Below are 26309 nucleotides of genomic sequence, written 5' to 3' on the forward strand. Positions count from 1 at the left end.
ACAGCAGTCAAAGTTTAAAAGAGAATGAGGTAAACTCAAGGAAAAAAATTGTTTTCTCTTTTAAAGGATAATGAGGCTGAGATAAAACTGTCTTAGTATATTTGTGCCTTCTTTTATCTTTGAATATTTGTTTCCCTAGAAAGCCAACAAGAATAGAAAAATTTACATTCAACAGTTTTCACTATTGTTCTGGATGTCACTTTTTTTTCAGGCTTGAGAAGACTAAGAGGAATTGGCCGGCAGGAGCAAGTCCGCAGAGAGGTTCCAGGGCAGCTTTTCAATCAATGATAAAAAGAGAGCAGGCATATGTGGTGCTACCCTTCTTCCCTCAGTCTTGTAGCCTTAAAAATATGGAGCTGCAGCAGAAAGTCTACAACCATGAGGTTCTAGAGCAGTGGTTCTCAACCTTCCTAATGCCAAGACCCTTAAATACAGTTCCTCATGTTGTGGTGACCCCCAAACATAAAATTATTTTCATTGCTACTTCATAACTGTAATTTTGCTACTGTTATTAATTGTAATGTAAGTATCTGATATGCAGGATATATTTTCATTGTTACAAATTGAACATAATTAAAACATAGTGATTAATCACAAAAACAGTATGTAATTATACATGTGTTTTCCGATGGTCTTAGGCAACCCCTGTGAAAGGATCATTCGAGACCCCCAAAGGGGTCGCGACGCACAGGTTGAGAACCGCTGTTCTAGAGCGAGAAAAAGCCCAAATACTAAGGAAGGGGACTGCAAGATCAGAAAGACCTTGGGTGTCTCACAGCACTGAGAGATATACAGGATGGGCAAAAGCAGGTTTACAGTTGCTGATATGGAAAAGACATGTAGGTTTTGATTATTACAACAGCTCTATTCAATCAAAAGAATGTCACAGTGCAACTGTAAACCTACTTTTACCCACCCCGTATATCCCTAAATATGTAAGCTACTGTTGGTTAGGTATTGTTACTTTCATTTTTTTTCTTTATGTCTTTATCCCCTCATTGTCCCCCCAACCTCCCAATCATGCCCTCACCCACAGCCCCTGTTGTCTGCATCCATTGGGTATTGTTACTTTTAGCCAAACGCATTCCTAAGTGATGCAACTTACTTGCTCAATCCATGTTGATAAACACTTATAAAATTTTGATCATCCAAAATTTAGATTAACACTTTAAGCCAAGAGTTGGCAAACTATGACCTACAGCACAAATTTAGTCTAACATATGGTTTTGTAAATAAAGTTTTATTAAAGCCATTCCAATTCATTTATATACTGTCTATGCCTTCTTTACTACTCTAAAAACAGAATTGAGCAGTTGCCAGAGGCGATCTGACAAAGCCTAAACTATTTACTATCCAGCTCCTTATAGTTTGGTGACCCTGTGCCATTTTTAGAAACAATTATTTACTCTTGTTTAAACTAAAAGTCTAGAATTGATTCTCTGAAATCTTAATTTGAAGTCATACTTAAAATACTTTTTATCTTATTAGAGACACAAAAGCTGAATGTGAATGTACCCTTTCTATGCCATCAACTCAGAAAACACCTCCCACCCTTTTTTTTAAATTTGCAATACAGAAAACTTTGTAAACAGATTTAGTGGTGATAAGTCATAATTAAATATTTTAATTAATTCTCCAGAGTTTATCACAAAGTAAAAGAATGACACAGAAATTCTTAATCAAAGATAATCAGGGCTATTAATACTACAACTTTTAATCAAATGCATATATTTATAGCATTAATAATTTCTAAAGATATGGCATTTTATACATTAAAATCAGTAAGAATGTCATGACAAATTACTTATAAATTAACATATATATATATAAAATTTTATTTTTGATGAAAGTTGAACTTGCTATGCTTTTCAATATATATGCATAAAATTAATGGATAAATTAATTCATCATGCTTTTTATTATAAACCTCAAAAAAATTACAAAAATATTTAAGCCAGAGGTCTTTCAAAAAGAATAATTTTAAGTCATTTTGTTTGGTATTATCTTCTACCAAGCAAAATTTTCATACTTTTGTGACACACACTCAAGTTTCAATTTTCTCCCCCTCCTTAGTATAAATTTTACATTACTATATTTGGTCACTTACAGTGAATTTTTTATTTTAAAAAGATTTTTGTTTAAATCCTAACCTCCACCCTACCCGTGAATGTGACCTTATTTGAAAATAAGATCTTATAGACATCATAAAGTTAAGATAGGGTCATTATTCTACGCCTGATCCAATATAACTGGTATTCTTGTAAGAAGAGAGAAATTTGTTTTTGTTGTTGTTGTCGTTTTTGTTTTTAAATATGGAACGCTTCACGAATTTGCATGTCATCTTTGCGCAGGGGCCATGCTAATCTTCTCTGTATCGTTCTAATTTTAGTATATGTGCTGCCGAAGCAAGCACAGGAAGAGAGAAACTTGGACACATGCACAGAGAGCAGAACACCAGGTGATGACAGAGACTGTGAAATTATGCCACCACAAGCCATGGGATGCCCAGGGCCACCAGAAGTGGAAAGAGTCTTGGAAGCACCCTTTTTTCTTCAGTGGTTCAACCAAACAACACAGGCAATCTCAATCTCTTTATTATTTGAACTAGAGGCCCAGTGCATGACATCTGTGCACTCGGAGCAGAGGAGGGGGGTGCCTCAGCCCAGCCTGCACCCTCTCACAGTCCAAGAGCCCTTGGAGGATGTCTGCCTGCTGGCTTAGGCCCACTTCCCACTAAGCCAGGCCTAAGCCAGCAGGCAGACAGCCCCTGAGGGGTCCTTAGCACTGCTGCGGAGTCGGGAGAGGCTCTCATCACCTCTGCTGTGCTCCCCAACTGTGAGTCCAGCTTCTGGCTGAGCGGTGCTCCCCCTGTGGGAGCAAACTGACCACGAGGGGGCAGCTCCTGCGTTGAGCGTCCAGTGCGCATCATAGTGACCAGTGATTCCGCCGTTCGGTCAATTTGCATATTAGCCTTTTATTATATAGGACTAGAGGCCCCCGGTACACAAAAATTTGTGCACTCAGGAGGGGAGGGGGGCCCCCCAGCCCGGCCTGTGCCCTCTCGCAGTCTGGGACCCCTCGGGAGATAACGACCTGCTGGCTTAGGCCTGCTTCTGGGTGGCAGAGGGCAGGCCCAATCCCTAGGTGCAGGCCCTGGTCGGGCTCAGAGCAGGGCCGATTGGAGAGTTGGGGCGCCACCCCGTCATGCACAGAGCAGGGCGGATCGGGAGGTTGCGATGCCACCCTCAGTCACGCTCAGGATAGGGCCGATTGGGGGGTTGGGGCACCGCCCCCTGTCACACGCAAGGCAGGGTCGATGGGGAGGTTGCGGCGCCACCCCCTGTCATGCACAGAGCAGGGCCGATCAGGGTGTTGGGGCGCTGCCCCCTGTAACTCACAGAGCAGGGCCCATCATGGGGGTCGGGGCTCCAAACCCTGTCATACACAGAGCAGGGTCGATCAGGGGGTTGTGGAGCTCCCCCCTGTCATGCACAGAGCAGGGCCCATCAGGGGGTTGAGGAGCTCCCCCCTGTCATGCACAGAGCAGGGACGATCAGGGGGTTGAGGAGCTCCCCCCGTCACTCACAGAGTACGGCCGATAGGGGAGTTGGGGCACTGCCCCCTGTCACACACAGAGCACGGCGGATCGGGGGGTTGGGGCGCTGCACCCTGTCACACTCAGGGCAGGGCCGATGGAGAGGTTATGGCTCTACCCTGTCACACACAGAGCAAGGCCCGTGGAGGGGGATTGGGGCACCACCTTCTATCACCCACAGAGCAGGGCCGATCAGGGGGTTGGGGTGCCGCCACTGTCACACTCAGGGCAGGGCCGATGGAGAGGTTATGGCTCTACCCTGTCACACACAGAGCAAGGCCCGTGGAGGGGGGTTGGGGCACCACCTTCTATCACCCACAGAGCAGGGCCGATCAGGGGGTTGGGGTGCCGCCACTGTCACACTCAGGGCAGGGCCGATGGAGAGGTTATGGCTCTACCCTGTCACACACAGAGCAGGGCCCGTGGGGGGGGAGGGTTGGGGGTTGGGGCGCTGCACCCTGTCACACACACAGCAGGGCCGATCAGGGGGTTGGAGAGCTCCCTCCTGTCACACACAGAGCTGCAGGGCGATCAGGGGGTTGGGGAGCCTCCCCCTGTCACACACAGAGCCGCAGGGCAATCAGGGAGTTTGGGCGCTGCCCCCTGTCACGCTGATCCCGGTGCCGGGAGGCCTCGCTGCTCCGCTGATCCCCGTGCTGGGAGGCATATTACCCTTTTACTATATAGAATAGAGGCCTGGTGCAGGGGTGGGAGCCAGCTGATTTACCCTGAAGGGTGTCCTGGATCAGGGTGGGGGTCCCCACTGGGGTGCCTGGCCAGTCTGGGTGAGGGGCTGAGGGCCGTTTTCCGTCTGGCGGGTGACTAAAGCTCCCAACTGCTCCTTTTTTTTTTTTTTTTATTCTGGGCCAGCTTTAGCTCTGAGGCCTCGGCTGCTGAAAGCCGGTTTCTGGCCTTTGTTTTTCCTTCTGTATTTGATACAATGTTGCGGTCCAGCTGGCTGAACCTGCCTGACTGAAAGCCGGTTTCTGGGGTTTTGTTTAGCTTCTTATTTGCAACATAGTACATAGTTGCTTAGAGTTGCAGCTCAGAGGCCGGCAAGTCAGGCAGGGAACGTTGGAGTCTGCAGTCACTGGAGCAAGCAAACCTCATGTTCGCTTCCAGCTGCCTGGCTGCCAGCCGCCATCTTGGCTGACAGTTAATTTGCATAAGGATATGTTGATTAGCCAATGGGAAGGGTAGCAGTCGTACGCTAATTACCATGTTTCTCTTTTATTAGTGTAGATTCTGTAAGGACCTCGCATGTGAATCTGAAAACTATATGTGTTTAAATGCAAATTCAAACAAGAACTGAAGTTTTAACTATGAATTTAAAGATACCAAAGATTAATAGTAAAAATGGGCTTAGAAAAATGAGTATTTCTGAAGCACTGTATCGCAAAACAGGACAGGACTACATTTTTATGACCTGCTCAATTAGTGCTTGATGCTAATCTGTTTGGATTTCTGGAAACTTCACTTCTTCGTTAAATCACTGAAACACACACACACACACACACAAACACACACACATAAAGATGCTTCTAGGGCTAGATTTCCAAGCATTCCTCAGGGCTATAGGATTATCACTGCAGCTTGTCTGTTTTATAAACATACTTTAATTTACTTTTGTAAGAAACTGCCAAAGGAGCTTTCTTTAACTAAATAACAAATCTGCCACTTGAAAGACATCAGTCATCAACCTTCTCTGTGGGAGTATTATTATTATGAAACTAAAAACAGGCATTCTTTCTTAAGTGCTTCTGGATTTTAATTATCAAATTTGAATGTCACCAGATATTTAGTGAAAGGAAAACATCAATTTTAATAAGCTGCCTTAAGACTGAAAACATAAAAGGTATTCAACCATAAAGCCAACTTCACTTGAGTTTTCTGAGTTGGCTTATAGTCTTCTAATACAATAGTTATCACTCTCAGGAATTTATAAACATTTGATGAACTCTATGCTGCAAGAAAAAAAATCTTCAATTTTAAAATGAAAATATCATGTGTGTATAATATATAATTTGACTTGGAAGGAACTTAAATGCATTGCAATAAAAGTTTTCACAGCTAATAAACCAGGAGTTGGGGGATGAATGGTATTAACACAGGAATGAAAAAAAAGTAAATAAAACAAATAGCAAATAAATGGATTAAATGTAAACACTTTATTTAAAAACAATGGATTTAAAGTTATACCTAAGAACTTGTATTCTTTTATATTTTGAAATTGTACCCCAAAAAGGAAACTACTGGGGAAACCGCTTTCACTTTTTACTTACATGAAAATCAACAAGAAAATTGCTTTGTACCTGGTTAGCAAAGAAGCATGGATCTGTTAGCCATGAAGTCTTTAAGAGTCAAATTCTGCAAGTTCTCACCTGCCCACTCTCACAGACGCCCTTTGTTTAACTTGACAACATTTGTCTAAATAACTTCCGTGTGGCCTCTATTTTCACAGTGTGTTAAAGAAATAAGCTCCTTTATTTCCAAACTTTAGAAAAGTATACTCACATCTCCCAGATAACTGAAATATGAATAAAAGCATTCTTATCAAAACTTAATAAACTTTTTACTCATTTATGATAAATCAATGTCAGGAAGAGATTCATGTTTTCTAAAGAAAATCCCATTTCCTACCTGGCAGACACACTTCCACTTAAAATGACTGACTAGTATTTGTCCTCTGAATCCAAGTTACAGATTGTCATTTTAAAATATTAAAAAGTAATATTTTCATTCCTCTAATCTTCCACTAAAATGGGAAAAAAATGCCTAGGATGCAAACAAATACAGAGAAAAGTTAAATAGTAACTATGTATGTTTACATTGAAATACTTGTGTTCAAAAAAACATCAATAACCTATTTTGATTTATTAAAAAATCATTTTTTTCTACTTGCACTTATCCCATGAAATGCAAAAGAACTGCAATTTTCACCATTTGTAAATTAAAAAAGAGAAATAGACTAGGTTAATTTTTAAAGTGTAAAATTATTTTTTAAAAGAGTATAACCCATTCCCTTTCCTGTATAGTAAATGATATTTCATAGAATAAATATCATTCGCTAGTGCACAAATTATTTAAAAGGAAGATTACTAAGATTAATTCTCCTGCAAATAATTATTGTGATAACAAAAACAATATTTTTACCATAAACTTACTGAATTTGAAAAACTATAAACTGATGTAGCAACAGCAGCATTTGTCTGAAACAAACTACAACTTCCTTTTATGATGTCGAATGAAATATCTGAGCCCAAAAATATGGTGAATACCCAGAAAATAATTTAAAAGCTGAAAAAACAGATTGGAGTCAGGAAACCAACAAAGGTCACAAAGACACTTGGGGCAGAAATGGCCTCAGACCGTGACATTGCTGCACTCAGTTCAGCAAGCATCTTTCCTCACTTCCAGCTCCTATGTACAGAGCTGCCTAGGAGAAAATGTGGAACTACATGACACTACAAACAAGGCCATTAACCTGTGAGGTCCAGTAGTAATTAAAACTGTTACATAAAGCCCACATTGTGCAAACAGGTTAATCTCTATGTGGTTAAACTGAAAACCCATGAGGAATTACAGAACTACTTCGATGACCATGTAACCAGCATGTTTTGTGTTATACAAACATAAATATTTAAATTAATGCAACATTATTCTTTGGCCAAAGCAATGTTGTCATACAGTAGTATGAGGAAAGAAAGTAGGCTTGTTTGCAGCTTTGTGTGTTGTTATCACTTTTATTGTTATTATTGTTGTAACTAATGTTTTTGATTCAGCTTTCAACTAAATCATGTATCTTTTGTATGTCACTTCCACAATGTTTTGGTACACTAACTCATAAATTACAACACAGATATAAACAGCAAGCCGAGTGATCTGTAGTCCCTTAGCAGAAAAGGCATTTTATTAATGTAACAGGCTATACATTTTCCTTTCTTCAGCCAGATGGTCAGTGGAGAAAAGATTTTTTTCCTTAAAGATTTTAAATAAAGGCTATCATTTTCTAGAACTAATTTTTTATGTCAAAATACTTCTAAAAAACATCTTAATTGGAGTGAATATTATTACACCAGCTATACAAACTATGATTTGGTTTCTACAATACACATGTACAAGAAAAGGTCCAGGGCTTTGAAATAATATCAATAATAACACAACATCTGTGTAACACTCTCCGACAGAAATATTTTAAAAGCCTTTATTTTCTTCACAGATACATTATCAAACACAGAGCTACTTAACACCTCAGTCAACTTTTGGTTTTGTTTCAGTGGTTGTAAACCAGGGTGTGGGAGGAAAGAAATGGGTTGTAGCCCTCTGGTTCACTGAAACAATTCTAAAATAAGGGAAATCTGCATATTATTAGGTCATCACCTCTGGGTGTTCTTAAAAACAGTGCCCAACACCAGGCCTTAAGAGCCTGTGATTAATACATAACTTTTTATATGAAAAAGTACATTTTATTATTAAAATGGTCATCTGATGAAACTGCCAGTCAAGTCACCAAAGAAAGGCATCTCCATTAGTGTTAACATTTGTCAGCGATCACTACCTTCACACCCATTTGCTTCTGCCACTAACACTTTAAGCAATATGATAAGTTTCTCTTCTTCTCTGTGCTTCAAACTATAAATTCCTCCTTCTCCATGAGATCCCAACCCCCACTCCACACATATGCACAAAAACGTTATGTGTACCAAAAATCACTGAATTACTCTTCCAAGAAATATCAGCTCAGAATGGCTTAGATCAGCGGTTTTCAACCAGTGGGTAGCGACCCCTTTGGCAGTCGAACAACCCTTTCACAGGGGTCGCCTAGGACCATCCTGCATATCAGATATTTACATTATGATTCATAACAGTACCAACATTACAGTTATGAGTAGCAACGAAAATAATTTTATGGTTGGGTCACAACATGAGGAACTGTATTTAAAGGGCCAGAAGGTTGAGAACCACTGGTTTAGACACTCAGCTGGAGAAGCACTAGCTCAGTGAGAGGTTCGATTGTAAATAGAAAAAAAGAAAACAAACAAACAAACTATGGAGTAAAAGTGATACTAGATAAGGAAGAAGTTACTGTAAAAGTCGAGGAAGGCATGCAGCCTGCCTCTACGTAAGTCACTATTCCACCTATTCTCAAAGCAAGAGGCTTGCACTATGTGCCTTAGGACCTATTTTAGTAGTAAATAAATGTATCTATACTTTCTACCTCTTGCTTTCTATACAGGAAATACATTTTGTGGCATTTACTATATTTATCTTTCTATTTGTTTGTATTTTTATCACATATATGTTAAGTTGCTTTAAAAATTCAGACTACTCATATTTTTGCAATCAGTTAAAGCAGAAATAGTTCAAAATTGATACATGAATTTTACCCATTTGCCCTTACATTTAAAGCATCCACAGAGTCTATTTTTGATACAACAGGAACATTAAAATAAACATTTGATTCATATACTCATCTAGCATAATTTTCTTCAATAAAGTACTAAATCACTAGAGAAAATATTGGTTTACACAATGAATTCCAAATTAATATTTTTATTATAATTGTCCTACATTTTTAATCTAACAATACTAATGTCCTTAGTAACATCATTTGTATAATTTAAAAAAATATTGTTTAGGGAATTTATAATATTCCCAATAATTAGTGTATCATACATGTAAAAGCCATTCTACTAAATAGAATACTCTGTTCCCTAACAACTAGGATCATGTCTTAAAGTTTCTTGTATATTCTATAGAACAAAATGCCCAAGAGCTTCATATACAATGGCACACGTTAGCCTCGGTTTGCATTTGGAATCCTAAGGGAATCTGGAATTGAGTGTAAAAACCTATTACTACCAAAAGAAACATAAATCAAAAATCTATGTACTTGTTATGATGGACCAAGAATGGTCCATTATGAATTATCCTATACAGTGGGGCCTTGACTTACGAGTGTCCCGACTAACGAGTTTTTCGAGATACGAACCGTCTCTCGGCCAATTTTTTGCTTTGAGTTGCGAGCTAAAATTCGGGTTACGAGCCAGCTTCAGATACCCCACTGCGAGTTGGCGCAGCGAACGTCACAGTGAACGCCACAACATCAGCCCAGCATCACGTGTCTCACTCATTCACTTTAATGATTTGACACACGAGTAATTTGAGTTACGAGCTCTGTCACGGAATGAATTAAACTCATAAGTCAAGGCCCCACTGTATAATAAAAGAGAAACATGCAAATTAACCATCCCTCAGCTATGTTTAAGCCACACCCACCAGCCACGCCCACCAGCCAATCAGGAGACAGTATGCAAATTAACCCAACTAAGATGGTGGTGGCCATGGGGCTGGAGTGAGCAGGAGGCTTGGGTTGCCCCTGGCGATGGGAGCCCTGGGCTCTGCTAAAGGCCACAAAGTTTCAATTATAGAAGATAAATAAATCCCAGTTACCTGCCTCCAGTCCCGCCCACCTCCCCCCCCCCGGCCCCGTGGCCTCTGCTCAAGGAGGGACTGGGAGCCTGGGTTGCCAGGGGCAACCCAGGCTTCCAGCCAGACCTGGCCTCTGCTCAAGGCTACGAAGTTTCAATTATAGAAGATAAATAAATCCCAGAAAAAAAAAAGAAAAAAAGGAGAGGCTGGGAGCTTGGGTCACCGGGTGGGGTGGGGGGTGGCCAGCCTGAAAACAGCCATCAGCCCATCACTCAGGCTGGCCAGGCACCCTAGCTGGAACCTCCACCCTGAAGGGGCTGTGGGCAGCCTGAAAATGGCCATCAGCCCCTCACCCAGGCTGGCCAGGCACCCCGGTGGGGACCCCCCACCCTGAGGGGGGCATGGCCAGTCTGAAAACAGCCCTCAGCCCCTCACCCAGGCTGGCCAGGTACCCCAGCGGGACCCCCACCCTGATCCGGGACACCCTTCAGGGCAAACCAGCCAGCCCTCACCCATGCCCCAGGCCTCTAGCCAATACAATAAAAGGGTAATATGCAAATTGACCCTAACAGCAGAACAACTGGGAATAACTGGTCACTATGACACACACTGACCACCAGGGGGCAGATGCTCAATGCAGGAGCTGTCCCCTGGTGCTCAATATGCTCCCACAGGGGGAGCTCTGCTCAGCCACAAGCCAGACTGACAGCTGCCAGCACAGGATGTCCGACTGCAGCTTAGGCCTGCTCCCCGCTGGCAAGTGGACATCCCCTGAGGGCTCCCGGGCTGCCAGAGGGATGTCTGACTGCCAGGTTAAGCCCAATCCCCTGGGGAGTGGACCTAAACCAGCAGGTGGACATCCCCCGAGGGGTCCCAGACTGCGAGAGGGCACAGGCCGGGCTGAGGGCAACCCCCCGCCGCTGACTGCACAAATTTTTCTGCACTGGTCCTCTAGTGATTAGATATTTATCAAATGTAAATTTTCCATAAACACAGCTGGCCACAGAATATGGAACATGGATGACAGTAAAATCTAACTAGGAATGCTAGACAAGCACAAAAACTAATAAACTTCGTCTTAAGGTTGAATTTAGGAGAGTGACAAAATTTAGACACTTAAAATACAGAATTTAAAGAGTAGTATCAATGTAACCAGTCATCATTATGCAATCTATCATCATCTACAGAAATCTACAACAATCAACCAAAATTAATAGAGTCCCCTCATGATATCCTCCTACACAAAAAGTCACAAATATAAAAATTTATAAATGAAATGGTTTTTACATCTAATGAGTTAGAAAATGTTTCAAGTTACTAAAGAAGAAGTAAAAAGTGGGAATGAAGCTTACCACATTACATATTACTACAACCATTAAAATACTGTAGAAACTCAAATTCCTGACCTAGAAGTTACACACCTTCTCACTGTCCTAATACCCTAAAATGTAAATTTTTAAGGGACCAGGAAGAATTTCAGGGCTACTAAATCTGAACAAGAACTGTAAAGATATTTCCAGAAAAACTTAGTTTTATTAGATCAATGGTAGGACTACGAAGTAAAAATATAGTTGTAAACAAACATCTGGCTTCTCACAATCATGGCCATTCTTGAAAGGTCTAAGAAGAAACAATCACTAGGATACATCTCTACCTTACTTCTAGCTCCTTCTGGCAATCCAAACTCCCCTGAGCAGTCCTGGGGAAGAGTCTTAGAGCTTTAAGTTAAAAGGCAATTGGAAGATTTACCACCCTCAAGATATGTGGTCCAAGAATATTAAGTGATGAACCTACAGTTATATAATAGGTTAGACTACTATGCTTATGTTAGGGTTCATCACTAGTTTAGAGAGCAAATAATGAATAAGTAAATCTTTATGCCATTTTACATTGGGGAGAGTGTTTTCCTATGTTTAAATTAGATGGTTTTATATTCTCTATACAACCCTATGTCTATTAGGCTAATTTTCCCAAGCTGAAAGAAACATTAGAGGTTTCTTAGATATTTTTCTATATATAAAAGGAAAATAAAATCCACAGAGGTTACCTTAAACTGAAATTCAACTTAACTATGTTAAAACATTATATATTTTAATTAATACTATATTTGTTTTTCAGTTTGGAAATCTAAGTAAAGTAGCACTATCAGTGAATATTCTCAATATATTTAAAATATCCCAGAAATCAAATGACTTATTATATTTTTACTTGGTTTAAGGTAGATCATAAAATTTAACATTAAATTAGCCAAACAACAAAGCTTTAATGAGGAGTCTCTAAATCAAAAATTATGGCTGGCTACAAAATAAGGAATCAGTTGATGCCTCCTCCACCCCAGTCTAGTTTCTCACTTAATAGACAAGTATGAGAATGGAAGCTACATCTCTCACCCACATCTACCACACCCACACATTCAATCAAGACTCCATCTTAAAGACAGTGTTTCCTATATCAAATGCTGGTGGATGTGGAGCAATAGGAAACCAGTGGCAATGTAAAACATTACAGCCACTTCAGAAGACATTTAGGAGTTTCTTACAAAGCTAAACATAAGCTTACCATAAGATCAAGCAATCATGCTCCTAGGTATTTACTCAAATGAGCTGAAAGCTTATGTCCACACAAAAACCTGCATATGAATATTTACAGCAGTTTTATCAATAATTGCCAAAAACTGGAACCAAGATGTCTGTCAACAAGTAAATTAATAAGCAAACTGTGGTATACCCATGTAATTAGTATTATTCAGTGATAAAAATAAAATAAAAACAAGCTATGAAGACATGGGGGAACCTTAAATGCATACTGTTAAGTGAAGAAAGCCAGTATGAAAACATTATATTATTACATGCTTTCAACAATATGACTTTCTAAGAGGGTTAAACCATACTGAGGAGCAAAGGGCATTTTAAAAGCAGTGAAACTATTCTAAGATGATACTGTGCTAGAAAATACATGACATTATACATGTCAAAACCCACAAAACTGTATGACACAAAGAGTGAATGCAAATACAAACTATGAACTTTAGTTAATAATTCTGTATCAATACTGGTTCATCAACTGTAACAAATGTACCACACACTACACAAGATATTAATAATAGGAATAACTGCATATAGGAGAGAGGGTACTTTCCAAGTAATTTTTATGTAAATCTAAAACCGCTCTAAAATATAAAATATATTTTAAAAATTAGAACACTCTCTCACAAATTACCTATTATCATAAATTTTTATAAAACTACAAGGTCTAGATAATGTGAAAAGGGAATACACAATTGAAATGACATTTCCCCAAAGTAAACACATTTTGACATTTATGCTACCTGTGAAACAAAAGGCAACATAAATGACCTTAACACTAAGAAATAAAATCTGAAATAGTCTTACCTGTCCTGTGACTGCTCCTCGTACATCCTCTCCTTGCCTTCTTTAAAGAGTCTTATGGCCCGTTTTGACTTTTTCATTAGACTATCAATGTAGATTTTAAAATATTCATTCTCACTGAGTTGGGCAAGTTTCTGGTTGTCATCATATTTACTCAATATAAGTCGCAAATGCTGATATGTATCAGGTAAAATATCAAGTATATATGGTGGGCTATTTTTCAACTGAAGTTTGGGATTTTGGCACAGTCTGACCTAAAAAACAAAGACAAAAATAAAACATTTCATATGAACCACAATAGTTTCTTTTATAGAGAAACTTAGTGAACGATGTACTATTTCTTCACTTTACATAGTATGAATTTTTTTTAAAATATATTTTATTGATTTTTTACAGAGAGGAAGGTAGAGAGATAGAGAGTTAGAAACATCGATGAGAGAGAAACATCGATCAGCTGCCTCCTGCACATCTCCTACTGGGGAGGTGCCCGCAACCCAGGTACATGCCCTTGACCGGAATCGAACCTGGGACCTTTCAGTCCGCAGGCCAACGCTCTATCCACTGAGCCAAACCGGTTTCGGCATAGTATGAATTTTGACTTTAAATTATTAACACCAGTCTACATAGAGTTGACAAATATCTGTATCTATCTTAATACAATTAAATCCTATTTCCTTCTCCTCCTATTCAGTTTTTTTTTATTGAATTTATTGACGTGACATTGGTTAATAAAATTATATAGGCTTCAGGTGCACAATTCTATAGTATATGAGCTATATACTGTATTGTGTGTTCATGGCCCAAGTCAAGTCTCCTTCTATTACCATTTATTCCTCCTTTACCCTGTTCTACCTCCCTCCAACCCCCTTCCCCTCTGGTAATCACCATACTGTTGTCTGTGTACGTGAGGTTTTGTTTTTTTTGTTTGTTTGTTTGTTTTCTCAGGTTTTTTTTTTTTTGGTCATACCTTTACTTTCAAGTCCTAAAGTTTTCATCCTCTCTTCTACAATGTCTCATTATTCATGGCTTAATAGAACTCCAGGGTATAATTATTGTATACCACTAACAGTCTCTTTTTAAAATAAAAATGAGGAAATGAGTCTCTTCTGCTGGTAACCAATGTCTCATATCTATGTATTATTTTACTACATTGAACTCTTAGGTAAAATGCTTTCATAGATTTTAATTAATGTTTTATATATTGTTCCTAACCCTGGGGAGAATAAAACATAAGTGCAATTTTAATAACTGAGTTATTAAGTAGTAAATGGTGTCAGGTTAGAACGAGTCTTTTCCACCTCCCCAGATTCTCTCTCATGCCTATAAACCTGTGTTACAGTATAACCACTCGGTCATTCCATCAGGTGCCACACAGCCACTGGGTGTTTAGGGCTGCCTGCAGAACTGAAAATACCTTCTGGAGTGAACAAGAAAAGAGAGTAACTAAACTAGTACATTCACTTCCACATGTTCATGTGACTTTTAGTCAAAATCAACACATCTCATTCTTACCCCTTGAACCAGAGTATAAGGAACCACCCGATTTAGTATTTAATTAAATCATGGGGAATTGCATAAGAGTTCTCAACCTGTGGGTCGCGACCCCTTTGGTGGTCGAACGACCCTTTCACAGGGGCCACCTAAGACCATCCTGCATATCAGATATTTACATTACGATTCATAACAGTAGCAACATTACAGCTATGAAGTAGCAACGAGAATAAATTTTTTTAGATATATTTTATTGATTTTTTACAGAGAGGAAGGGAGAGGGATAGAGAGTTAGAAACATCGATGAGAGAGAAACATTGATCAGCTGCCTCCTGCACACTCCCCACTGGTGATGTGCCCGCAACCAAGGTACATGCCCTTGACCGGAATCGAACCTGGGACCCTTCAGTCCACAGGCCGACGCTCTATCCATTGAGCCAAACTGGTTAGGGCAACGAAAATAATTTTATGGTTGGGTCACAACATGAGGAACTGTATTTAAATGGCCAGAAGGTTGAGAACCACTGCATAAGACCATACATAGAGTGAACTTGCAAAATGTACACATACAGGCACGTTTATTGAAAGCTAATGAATAGTAAACTTGAGGGTCCCTCATATACCTGGCTCTCTTCTAAGGCCTTCATTATTATTATTTTCTTTTTTTGTAAAATTCTCAAGAGCAAGACATTTTAAACACAATTGGTTAAGACTGCCGTCTTTTTCTAATATGACTTTCCTTCCATCACATTTATCCTGCTGTTGGTTGGCAATGGAGTAGCCATGGACATTTGTGGAATCTGGCTAATTAGAATTTGGGCTGGAGATACATTTAATTTAGCTTTAGTGGAAGGTACATATGAAGTGCACAGTCACTTCTAAAATTAAATTACTGTCAGCAGTTGTAATAAAAGAATGACTTCAGGAATACTGTAAGTGCCCACGATGCTCACTAGCCCAGCATAGGAGCAGGAAGGTCCAAGTCAAATCGGGTCATCTGAATGTGTCTAGTGGTACTCACAACTATGGACAATGGAAGAGAATCAAAGTATAAAATGTACAGAGTGGAAAATCCCTGATGTTTGTGAATTTCTCATACTTTTAAAGTAAGACTTGTTGTAACTTTATTTTCAAAGAAAATTCACCTTTATATCCAATTTTGTATCTATACTTTTGTATTTGTATTTTTTTTTAATTAAAAGGACCCCTCCCACCCTAACCGGTTTGGCTCAGTGGATAGAGCTTCGATTCCAGTCAAGGGCATGTACCTTGGTAGCAGGCACATCCCCAGTAGGGGGTGTGTAGAAGGCAGCTGATCGATGTTTCTCTCTCATCGATGTTTCTAACTCTCTATCCCTCTCCCTTCTTCTCTGTAAAAAATCAATAAAATATATTTGAAAAAATAAAAAACAAATAAAAGACCCCTCCAAATTTCAGGTTTCACAAAACTTGCATCCTCTGCTGGGTACTCATAAAAGTGCCTGGGTCAAACAGAAAGCAGATGAATAATAATACTTTCAAGAACCACAAACAAAAAATCAAGGAGCCCTGGCCAGTGTAACTCAGTTGGTTGGATGTCATGGCATGCACCAAAAGGTTGCTGGTTCGATTCCTAGTCAGGGCACATGTCCAGGTTGTAGGCTGGATCCCTGGTAGGAGGCAACAGATCGGTGTTCCACTCTGACACCAATGTTTCTCTTTCTCTCTCCCTCTCCCTTCCTCTCTCTTGAACCAGAGTATAAGGAACCACCCGATTTAGTATTTAATTAAATCATTGGGAATTGCATAAGAATATTTTTAAAAAACTCAAGAAAATAACAAATGAAAAAAAGTACTCAAACTTGCTATCTCTCTTGCTTTTTTAAAAATAAATAACCATATAATTTTTTTGTGGGGAGAAAAATCTTCCTCAAACTATCAAGCATGAGCCCCTAACTTAAGACAACCATTTGTCACATTCACTGAGAGCATCTATCTTCATATCTTCCTCCTCTTTGTATACAGTGCCCAAAACAGAATTGTCTAGCACATAGTAAATAGCCACACTCAAGGGGCCAAAGAGCCGCATGTGGCTCGCGAGCCGCAGTTTGCCGACCACTGGTCTAGCACATAGTACAGAACTAATAAATAGGTATACAGATGACTTGGTTGATTAATTCTGGAATACCATATACCATATATATGCATAAGGTATATATAAAATACATAAATAGTATGATTTATTACTTCCCTATTTTCATGATTAAACTACACTAATATTCAAATCATTAACCCAAAGGTATAGGCATAGTTTAAATGTAAAAACTTCCCTAAAGACTGAGGAAGTCACAAATATATCAATGATTTAAGAAATCCTAGTTGAAATAGGATACAGGTTTTCAATTCTTAAAACTAAAAAATGGTATCAGAAGTATATACAAATTTCAAAAATATCTCTACTAACATCCTCCAGGAGCAGTTTAATATCAGCACATAAAACTTGGTACAACATGTCTCAGTTTAAAAATTATTAACTTGTAGTTAGGGGACTGGGCAGTTGCAAATTCATTTTCTCTATTGCTGAATATTTTAACTGATACATAAAAAATTTCTCCCGGGTACTTTTTTCAGACATTCCAAATAACTGTTCTTTAATAGATTCTTTTAAATGTTACACATTTTTAATTAACTATTATCTACCTAATCTTTTTCTCATTTGCTTTATTTAAATCATAATTCTCTCTGGGAATTTACTGTTTCATTCAGTAATATTGTTTGAATAACTACTATATACCAGGTACTAAGCTTTGTGCCAGGAAATTACAGATAATTAGAAGGTACTTCCTGACTCAAGGAGTCTGGCAGAAGAGACCTAGTTCTCTATAATTAACTTAGGAGCAAGGCAATTCTGCTCTAAGGGATCTCAGTAAAGATCCTGTCCAATCCATTCATTTTCAAAAATAGAAACTAAGAACTACAAAGATTAAGGGACTATTAAGAAGTCATTAATCCAACACAAGAGCCGGCATCTTCTGAATCTCAAGCTGATCTTCTTTCGACCTATATCATAATTTAATTAGTATCAGACATATAATCAATGATCCCTGGCTAAACACATTTACATTTTTATTTTATTCCATTTGCAAATTTACATGAACTTTGGGACCCATTTTTTAATTTTACAAATCTTTGTGTCAGGCATTATTTCAGGCCCTTGGGAATATAGAAAGAAAGAAATCACAGATTTATGAGTTTTGTAGTGGAAAAAAACTAGTGGCTTAGAAAAGAATTGCAGGAGAATTTGAGCACTGCAAAACAGGAATGTATGAAGAGCTACATGGGAGTGTTAAGAAAGGCATACCAAAATTTGTAAAAGGAATATTCCAGGCAAAGGGTGTGCAAAGGCTTGAGAGGAAGCAGAGTGTACAGTGTGTGAAGAGCAGAGTCAATGCCCTCATTCAAAAACATAGGGACACAGAAAACCCATGGGTGAGTGGTACAAGTAGGTTTGAAATCGGCTAGAGTCAGTTCATCAGGCCCTTACAGGTCACAGTTTTCTAAATTTGCACTGCGGAACGTGCACCATACAATGCTGAACTACCATATGCTGCTGCTGAGCATGCAGTTCATCAGGTGGATTAGTATTAAATTCTGATTTATGACAGACAGCTCCTGCCGAAAATGGATAATCCTACACCAGGAATATGCCTTCTAAAAAGGTCAAATTCGATTCAATTCAATAAATATTTATTGAGTGCCTGTTATGTGCAAGGACTGCCAAAGCCAGGAAAGAAAAACTGCTTTTCAAAAAGCAGTATATTAAGGAGAAAAATCAAGCTCAACACAAGGTTCAAGTTCTGATTCAAGCAATTTAGACCTCTTCTAGAAGTACCCAAGTCACTCCCTAGAATGAAAGTGGGTCCCAACACAGCAGAGCTTACCCAAAGAACAAATCTGCAGTCACATTTTACAATGACAAACTTTTTAGGGCACCGACTGGTGCATGAGAGCATTGGTTCATTAGCAACATTACTCTCTGCTTTTGAACTAAAAGGCAAAACATTTAGTATTGGACTTAGGCTAAAAAGTCCATTAAAGTCACTGACTCAAAGGATTTTAGAGCTAGCAAAAGAGGACCTCGGGGATCACCAAGACTAACTCTCTCCCTTTGAGATGACAATACTAAAACACAGAAATGGAACCTAGTTGAGAGTCAGGCACTCTCTCCATTACAGTAAACAACTGCCCTGTGTATTTATTTAAATGTATTAAAGAATTTTAAGCAGACCTCTCTGGATATGTCCACATTGTTTGACATACATAAAAAATATACGTCTAGTCCTAACTGGTTTGGCTCAGTAGATAGAGCGTCGGCCTGCGGACTCAAGGGTCCCAGGTTCGATTCCAGTCAAGGGCATGTGCCTTGGTGCGGGCACATCCCCAGCGGGGAGTGTGCAGGAGGCAGCTGATCGGTGTTTCTCTCTCATCGATGTTCCTGACTATCCCTCTCCCTTCCTCTCTGTAAAAAATAAATAAAATATATTTAATATATATATATATGTCTAATCTATACATACTGTATATGTATTTCAATACATGAATATGTATGCACATATATAAAAATGTATATTCAATCATATCAAAGCAAAAGCACAAATATAAACACAGAATTTACAAGAATTTTAAAACCCATTAATTATTCTTGGAACACTCTTGCATTTAAAGAGTTTCCTGACTTTGCCTTAATTAAAATTTCCAGCCAATAGGTAAAAAAGAGTTATTAGGTCACCTCACATATTTCTTGCAAACAAGGTCAAACCAGCCCCTACAATGTATGACAAGGTCAAACCAGCCCCTACAATGGAAAGTTTACTGAACCAAATGGAAACTAACAGTAAGGAATTGTGTCTATATGGTAGCAGACTTTCATTACAAAACACACCTCACTTCATGGGACATTCAGTTATATTAAATCAAGTAATGTACCCATTTTTAAAGGTAATGCGGAAAGCCTGAAAGAATGCCTTGTCTCTGCTTCTCACATAAATGTTGTAAGAGGTTCTGTATTGCAGTTACACAAAAGTACATCATCATGATAAAAAGCATCTATAAGTAATTTGGTTTGTGGTAGGCAGGCAGACGTGAGCAGAACAAAGATGATGGGCCAAGTACAGGTCACCATGGCTAAAAGCCCGGAGTGCCTAGCATCAGGCAAAACTGGGAAAGCAAGGACCTCACCCCTAGGTAACCTTTCCTGTTCTAGCATATGCTGGTAATACTGTTCAGGCTCTCCTCTGACCTTTCCTCCCCTGGCCTATTGCTAGTCATGTGGTTTTAGACCACCTTAGAGGAGCAACAAGAGACAGGAGAATAACTTCATACAACCCCAAAACAAACCCTTGCACTAACCCCTAGGGATAACATCTAGACTTCAGTTGTGTTTCAGCTCCAGCACCAGAAAAGCAGCAAAACCAGACAAGGGATGCATGGCTGACCTCAGGACCAGATGCACTGACTAATGACCCCCTGCCCTGGTGCCAACCAATTGACCAGGACCCTGAAAGGAGACACCTGGAAAGCTGATGAATATTCTATTGAGATCCTCCCCCTGGGACCTCCCCTAAAGTCTCCACCCTTAAAAGCCCTTAGGACAGAGAACCCAGCACACTGTCCCTCTCAGAAGCACACCCATGCTCTTCATGTTCCTCTTTGCTTCCCCCAGGCCAGGCACCTTTAGTGTTCCCTCTCCTAAGCTCCGAGGCCCTTCTTTTACCTTTGTAACTTAATTCCTGAGCCTATTTCTTATAGAGCTCACTTCTTCTTCCTCTCTGACTTTCTACATAAATGTCCTCTTATAATTTGAGTCTTGGCTCTGAACTCTTTCTTGGCCAGAACTCAAAGTACAGAGGTTGCTTAACCAAGCTCTGGTCTGACCGCTTGTCTAACACCTGGAGTGGTTATCACCGCCAACAGGTCTTTCCATTTGAATTCAGCAAATCATCACTAAGTGTACAAAAGGTAAAATGTATAAAGTATAGCCCTAACCCAGCGGTTCTCAACCTGTGGGTCGCTGCCCCTTTGGGGGTCGAACGACCCTTTCACAGGGGTCACCTAAGACCATCAGAAAACACATATATAATTACATATTGTTTTTGTGATTAATCACTATGCTTTAATTATGTTCAATTTGTAACAATGAAACTGGGGGTCACCACAACATGAGGAACTGTATTAAAGGGTCGCGGCATTAGGAAGGTTGAGAACCACTGCCCTAACCGGTTTGGCTCAGTGGATAGAGCGTCGACCTGTGGACTGAAGGGTCCCAGGTTTGATTCCGGTCAAGGGCATGTACCTTGGTTGTGGGCACATCCTCAGTAGGAGGTGTGCAGGAAGCAGCTGATCGATGTTTCTCTCTCATCGATGTTTCTAACTCTCTCTCTCCCTTCCTCTCTGTAAAAAATCGATAAAATATATTTTTTAAAAAAAGGAAAAATGTATAAAGTATAAAATGTAAAAAGTATAAAAATAATATGAACTTTTCCTACATAGACTATCAGTTGGTCAAAACAAGAAAGTTAGCATATATATAATTGGATTTTGAGGAAACTAACAATTCCTCCATGGTTTCCAATGAAGATTTCTTTAGAAGACTGATATAATGAAGCACTATTAAAAACTGATTAGTTGTAATTAAAATGTTAATTGTGTATTCATTTGTTTGCAATTTTTCTTCCAAATAATAATGGAGCCCATCTGGTGTGGTTCGGTGGTTGAGTGTGGACCCATGAGCCAGGATATCACCAGTTTAATTCCTGGTCAATCACCAATAGGAAACGTGAAGGAGGCAGTCAATCTATGTTTCCCTCTCACATCAATTTTTCTTTCTCTCTATTCCTCTTCCTTCCTCTCTCTCTAAAAATCAATAGAAACATCTATACTAATAAATGGGTAATATGCTAATTAGACTGGACATCTTCCGGACGTCCTTCCAGACAAAGCCATGGTGGCAGGGGTCAAGGCAGAGGCAATTAGGGGCAATCAGGCCAGCAGGGGAGGGCAGTTAGGGAGTGATCAGGCCAGCAGGGGAGCAGTTAGGGGGTGATTAAGCCGGCAGGGGAGCAGTTAGGGGCATCAGGCTAGCAAGCAGAGGTGGTTAGGGGTGATCAGGCAGGCAGGCAAGCAGTTAGGAGCCAACGGTCCCGGATTGAGAGAGGGATATCTGACTGCCAGTTTAGGCATGGCAGTTGGACATCCCCCGAAGGGTACCAGATTGGAGAAGATGCAGGCTGGGCTGAGGGAACCCCCTCTCCCCCATGCATGAATTTCATGCACCAGGCCTCTAGTATTTTATAAAAAAAGAATAGAATTTCCTTAAGGGTAGAGAACATCTCTAATCGCACTGGTCTATCTCCTCACCTAATGTAGAATCTTATACATAGTAGATGTGCAGTAAATATGTGATGAAGGGAAGGAGGAAAAAGAGGAAAAGAACAAAGGAAGAACCTCTCAGAAGAAGCTAATAATACAGATAGGATGTCTATGACGTATGATAAATCTGTCTAAAAAAAATGAGAACAAAGTTTGCAGAAGAATTTGATCTTATCAAATACAGGGGTAAAGATACTCTTGATTTACTTGTTATGGAAGGAGGCAGAATCATATTACTCTATGGAGCAGTGTGCTTGAATATGTATACTATGAACACAGACATTAAAATCAATAAAAGCTAGGATGTGGCCCTGCCATTTACTAGCTTTACAACCTTGGGTCAGTTTCTTCTTCTTGAAACCTCTTAGGATGTTTAATTCTTACAAGAGGAAATGTAAAGTGCTTTGCACAGGCCCTGGCACATAGGTGGCACTCACTATTTTTTAGTATTCCTTCTCCTTTCATATTTTATGTTATACCATACATGGCAAGATCCCTGCAGGTTTGCAAAGGTATGAGAATTAGACCAAAGGTACTAACCACTTTGTATATCATTAAGAGCTTTTTTACTTCCTAAAGTTTTTCATACTATCTGAAACTCTTAAATATGGAATGTTTTGTGCAGGAAAGCAGCAAATAAGGCTAGTAAGCCCAGAGTAGTTCTCCTGAGTACATCCTGATATAAAAATTTTAACAGGTAAAACACTTAATAATTGTCTTATTATTAATATTGGAAGATACTATGAGTGAGCTTAACTATTATGAATATGTTAAAGCTAAAACTTCAAAAGTTATTTTCAAAATGCTTCTTTCATTACTAGGGGGAAAAATCAGCAACTTACAAATATATAAAAAATTTTAAAACCCTTAAATAGATGCCCAAACATAGTAGATAAAAATAAGCATCCTGGCATCATTTAAGTCACAGCATGTTTCTAAGATGATTTTCATGTACAGGGTGAGAAATGATTTCTATTTCAATGTTTTACTTACTTACCCACTTAATTGCTAAAAGACAAGTAAAAATATATATATTATTTATCCTATAACATATAATTTTAAAACACATGGTTAAACATTACAAATGTTATACTTTAAATCACTTCCTTGTAACCAAGATAAAATTTACAAATGCTCTCAAAACTTGTGCTTATTTCCTCATTTCCCTTTTGTCTGAGTAGAAGTTAGTTATCTACCAAGGGTTTACTCTTCTACTTGTTCTTAGCCCTTCCCTTTCACCCTTGTAATCAAAGATGCCACTTTATCAATTCTATTTCCTTTATATCTTAAATCTTTCCCTACCTACATCCCCTAACCACCATCTACTAACATCTCCTACAGCACCCACAAACACAAAGTTATGCTCTGTTCAAACAGTTAAGGCATCATAACTTACTTCCTTCATTGGTTGTTGCAATTTTAGAACAATTTCTAAATAATCCACACACTCTTTTTTTTTCAATCTAGCCCCATCATATAAGTGAAACTACTCTGAAAGATCAACAGTGGTCTTTACTCAAGAAATTCAGTGACTTCTTAAATTTTCATCCTACCTGATATTCTCCACTTGAATTTAATTTTCTCAGAATCTGAAACTATGTCCTTATTGATGCTGTCTCTACCCAAGAAATCAAAATGTTCCAATTATTTTCACACCTCTCTCATCACTGTTATCACTGTTCTTTGAAACATTATTTTCCCATCATTGCCATCTAACTACAGATACAACCTGACATACAGCCAAAAATTTCAATCTCTGACTTTTTCTCTGACTCTCACTCTGCCTTGCTGAACTCTTACTGATCTACAGCTTGAAATGCTACCTCTATAGCAGTGTTCTCAACCTTCTGGCCCTTTAAATACAGTTAGTTCCTCATGTTGTAACCCAACCATAAATTATTTTCGCTACTACTTCATAACTGTAATGTTTCTACTGTTATGAATCATAATGTAAATATCTGATATGCAGGATGGTCTTAGGCGACCCCTGTGAAAGGGTCGTTCGACCACCAAAGGGGTCACGACCCACCAGTTGAAAACCGCTGCTCTATAGGCTTGTCTACCAAACATATTCTCTAGTTTCAACTTCTCTCTTGAACTGCACATTCAATTTTTCTGACTTCAAAATGGATTTCACTCTGGCATGTCAAACTCAACATGGTAAAAAACAAATTTATCATGCACCAACTCCCAAGCTTCCTCTTTTTCTTCCTATGTTCCTTATATCATTAAGGGCATCACTGCCTTCAGAGTCAACTAGGCTGAAAACCTCAAGAGTCACTTTCACTTCACTTTTTCTTTCATTCTCTATATCTGAAGGGTCACCAGGACCTGTGGATTTTACCTCCAAAATACCTCCCACACTTGAACCAATACTTGCCATACCTAATGTCAATTCCCTAGCTTAGCCCTTCATTATATCTTGCCCAGTCTGTTTTAATTTCTCTTGATCATTATTACTACTCTTAAATTTATTTTCTTTTAATCTTCCTTTGTAGAGTCAAGAGAGTAATCTATCTCACTATAGCCTTGACTTTTTCTCTACTCAAAGACTTCAATGGTTCCTTTGTCTAATAAACAAAGTTCAAATTCCTTGACAGAGTTGTAAAAGCCTCCTCATCTTCCTCTAACACAGCGGTTCTCAACCTGTGGGTCGCGACCCCTTTGGCGGTCGAACGACCCTTTCACAGGGGTCGCCTAAGACCATCCTGCATATCAGATATTTACATTATGATTCATAACAGTAGAAACATTACAGTTATGAAGTAGCAACGAAAATAATTTTATGGTTGGGTCACAACATGAGGAACTGTATTTAAAGGGCCAGAAGGTTGAGAACCACTGCTCTAACACACCTTCTCTCACTCCTCAATCTCCCTTTACCCATTATTTCTTCAACCTATGCCCTCCACCTCACTGGAACCCAAAGCGTACAAATTAATAGCTTGATAGTACCTCCACCATGCTGCATTCCACACCAACTGTTCACCTCTGCCACATAGTATCTCACAGCACTTTATTTATACCATATTACAGCACTTACTGTATTTTACAGTCTGGTATGATTAATTATAAATCTCTATCTCTAGGATTGGGATATGATAAATGAATGAGGAAATCAATAGACAGTATATAAAACAACTTTGAAGGAAAGTAAGAAGTTGATTCAAAATCTGAATGATTAAAATTTTATACCAGTTAGAAGATTACTAAGTGATTAAGGCTTCTGCTACATATATGCCCTATATCACAAGGATAAGCCAAGGTAACTCTTGGGAGGATTCCTTTAAATCTTTTATTTTATCGAAAGCTTTTTCTAGCCCTAACCGGTTTGGCTCAGTGGATAGAGCATCAGCCTGCGGACTGAAGGGTCCCAGGTTCGATTCCAGTCAAGGGCATGTACCTTGGTTACAGGCACATCCCCAGTGGGGGGGTGTGCAAGAGGCAGCTGATTGATGTTTCTCTCTCATCGATGTTCCTAACTCTGTATTCCTCTCTACAAAAAATCAATAAAATATATTTAAAAAAAAAAAAACTTTTTCTAAAAGTGACAAGTAGCACAGCATGGCTGGACCTGGAGAGTATTATGCTAAGTGAAATAAGCTAAAGAAAAATACCATGATTTCACTTATATGTGGAACATAATGAACAAAATAGAAACAAATTCACAGACACAGAGAACAGATTGACAGCTGTCAGAGGAACAGGAGTTTGGGGGAGCAGGGTGGAAAAGATGAAGATTAAGCAAAAAAAAAAAAAAAGCAAACAAAAGTCATGTACACAGATAACAGTATGGTGATTACCAGAGGGAAAGGGGGGAGGGGGAAGTAGAAGAGGGTAAAGGGGAAATAAATTGTAACTGAAGGAGACTTGACTTTGGATGGTGAACACACAATACAATACACAGATGATGTACTGTAGAATTGTACATCTGAAAACTATACAATTTTATTAACCAATGTCACCCCAATAAATTCAATAAAACTATTTTTAAA

The 26309-nt window shown here is 39.1% G+C and overlaps 1 protein-coding gene, 1 long non-coding RNA gene and 1 other non-coding gene across 8 annotated transcripts in view; 1 reads left to right on the forward strand and 2 right to left on the reverse strand.

Moving 5' to 3' along the window:
- The window catches only part of CBLB (Cbl proto-oncogene B), a 239310-nt gene that overhangs the window by 207155 nt on the left and 5846 nt on the right, over positions 1 to 26309 (reverse strand). For all 6 annotated transcript variants that reach the window (XM_070406128.1, XM_070406125.1, XM_070406130.1 and 3 more), the window contains exon 3: positions 13420 to 13670. In XM_070406128.1, coding sequence (XP_070262229.1) covers positions 13420 to 13670 — 251 coding nt within the window. The remainder of the gene's footprint in view (positions 1 to 13419; positions 13671 to 26309) is intronic.
- LOC139004504 (U6 spliceosomal RNA) lies at positions 2307 to 2413 on the reverse strand. The gene has a single exon (XR_011470386.1). It is a non-coding gene; the product is annotated as a U6 spliceosomal RNA (small nuclear RNA).
- Positions 10071 to 26309, forward strand: part of LOC139003817 (uncharacterized) — a 205015-nt gene continuing 188776 nt past the window's right edge. Inside the window, exon 1 of the long non-coding RNA XR_011470303.1 lies at positions 10071 to 10081. This is a non-coding gene — a long non-coding RNA (uncharacterized lncRNA). The remainder of the gene's footprint in view (positions 10082 to 26309) is intronic.

Source organism: Myotis yumanensis, unplaced genomic scaffold (genome assembly GCF_028538775.1).
Source record: "Myotis yumanensis isolate MYYU_CA2020_CCGP unplaced genomic scaffold, mMyoYum1.0.hap1 SCAF_2, whole genome shotgun sequence".
NCBI classification, from domain to species: Eukaryota; Metazoa; Chordata; class Mammalia; order Chiroptera; family Vespertilionidae; genus Myotis; species Myotis yumanensis.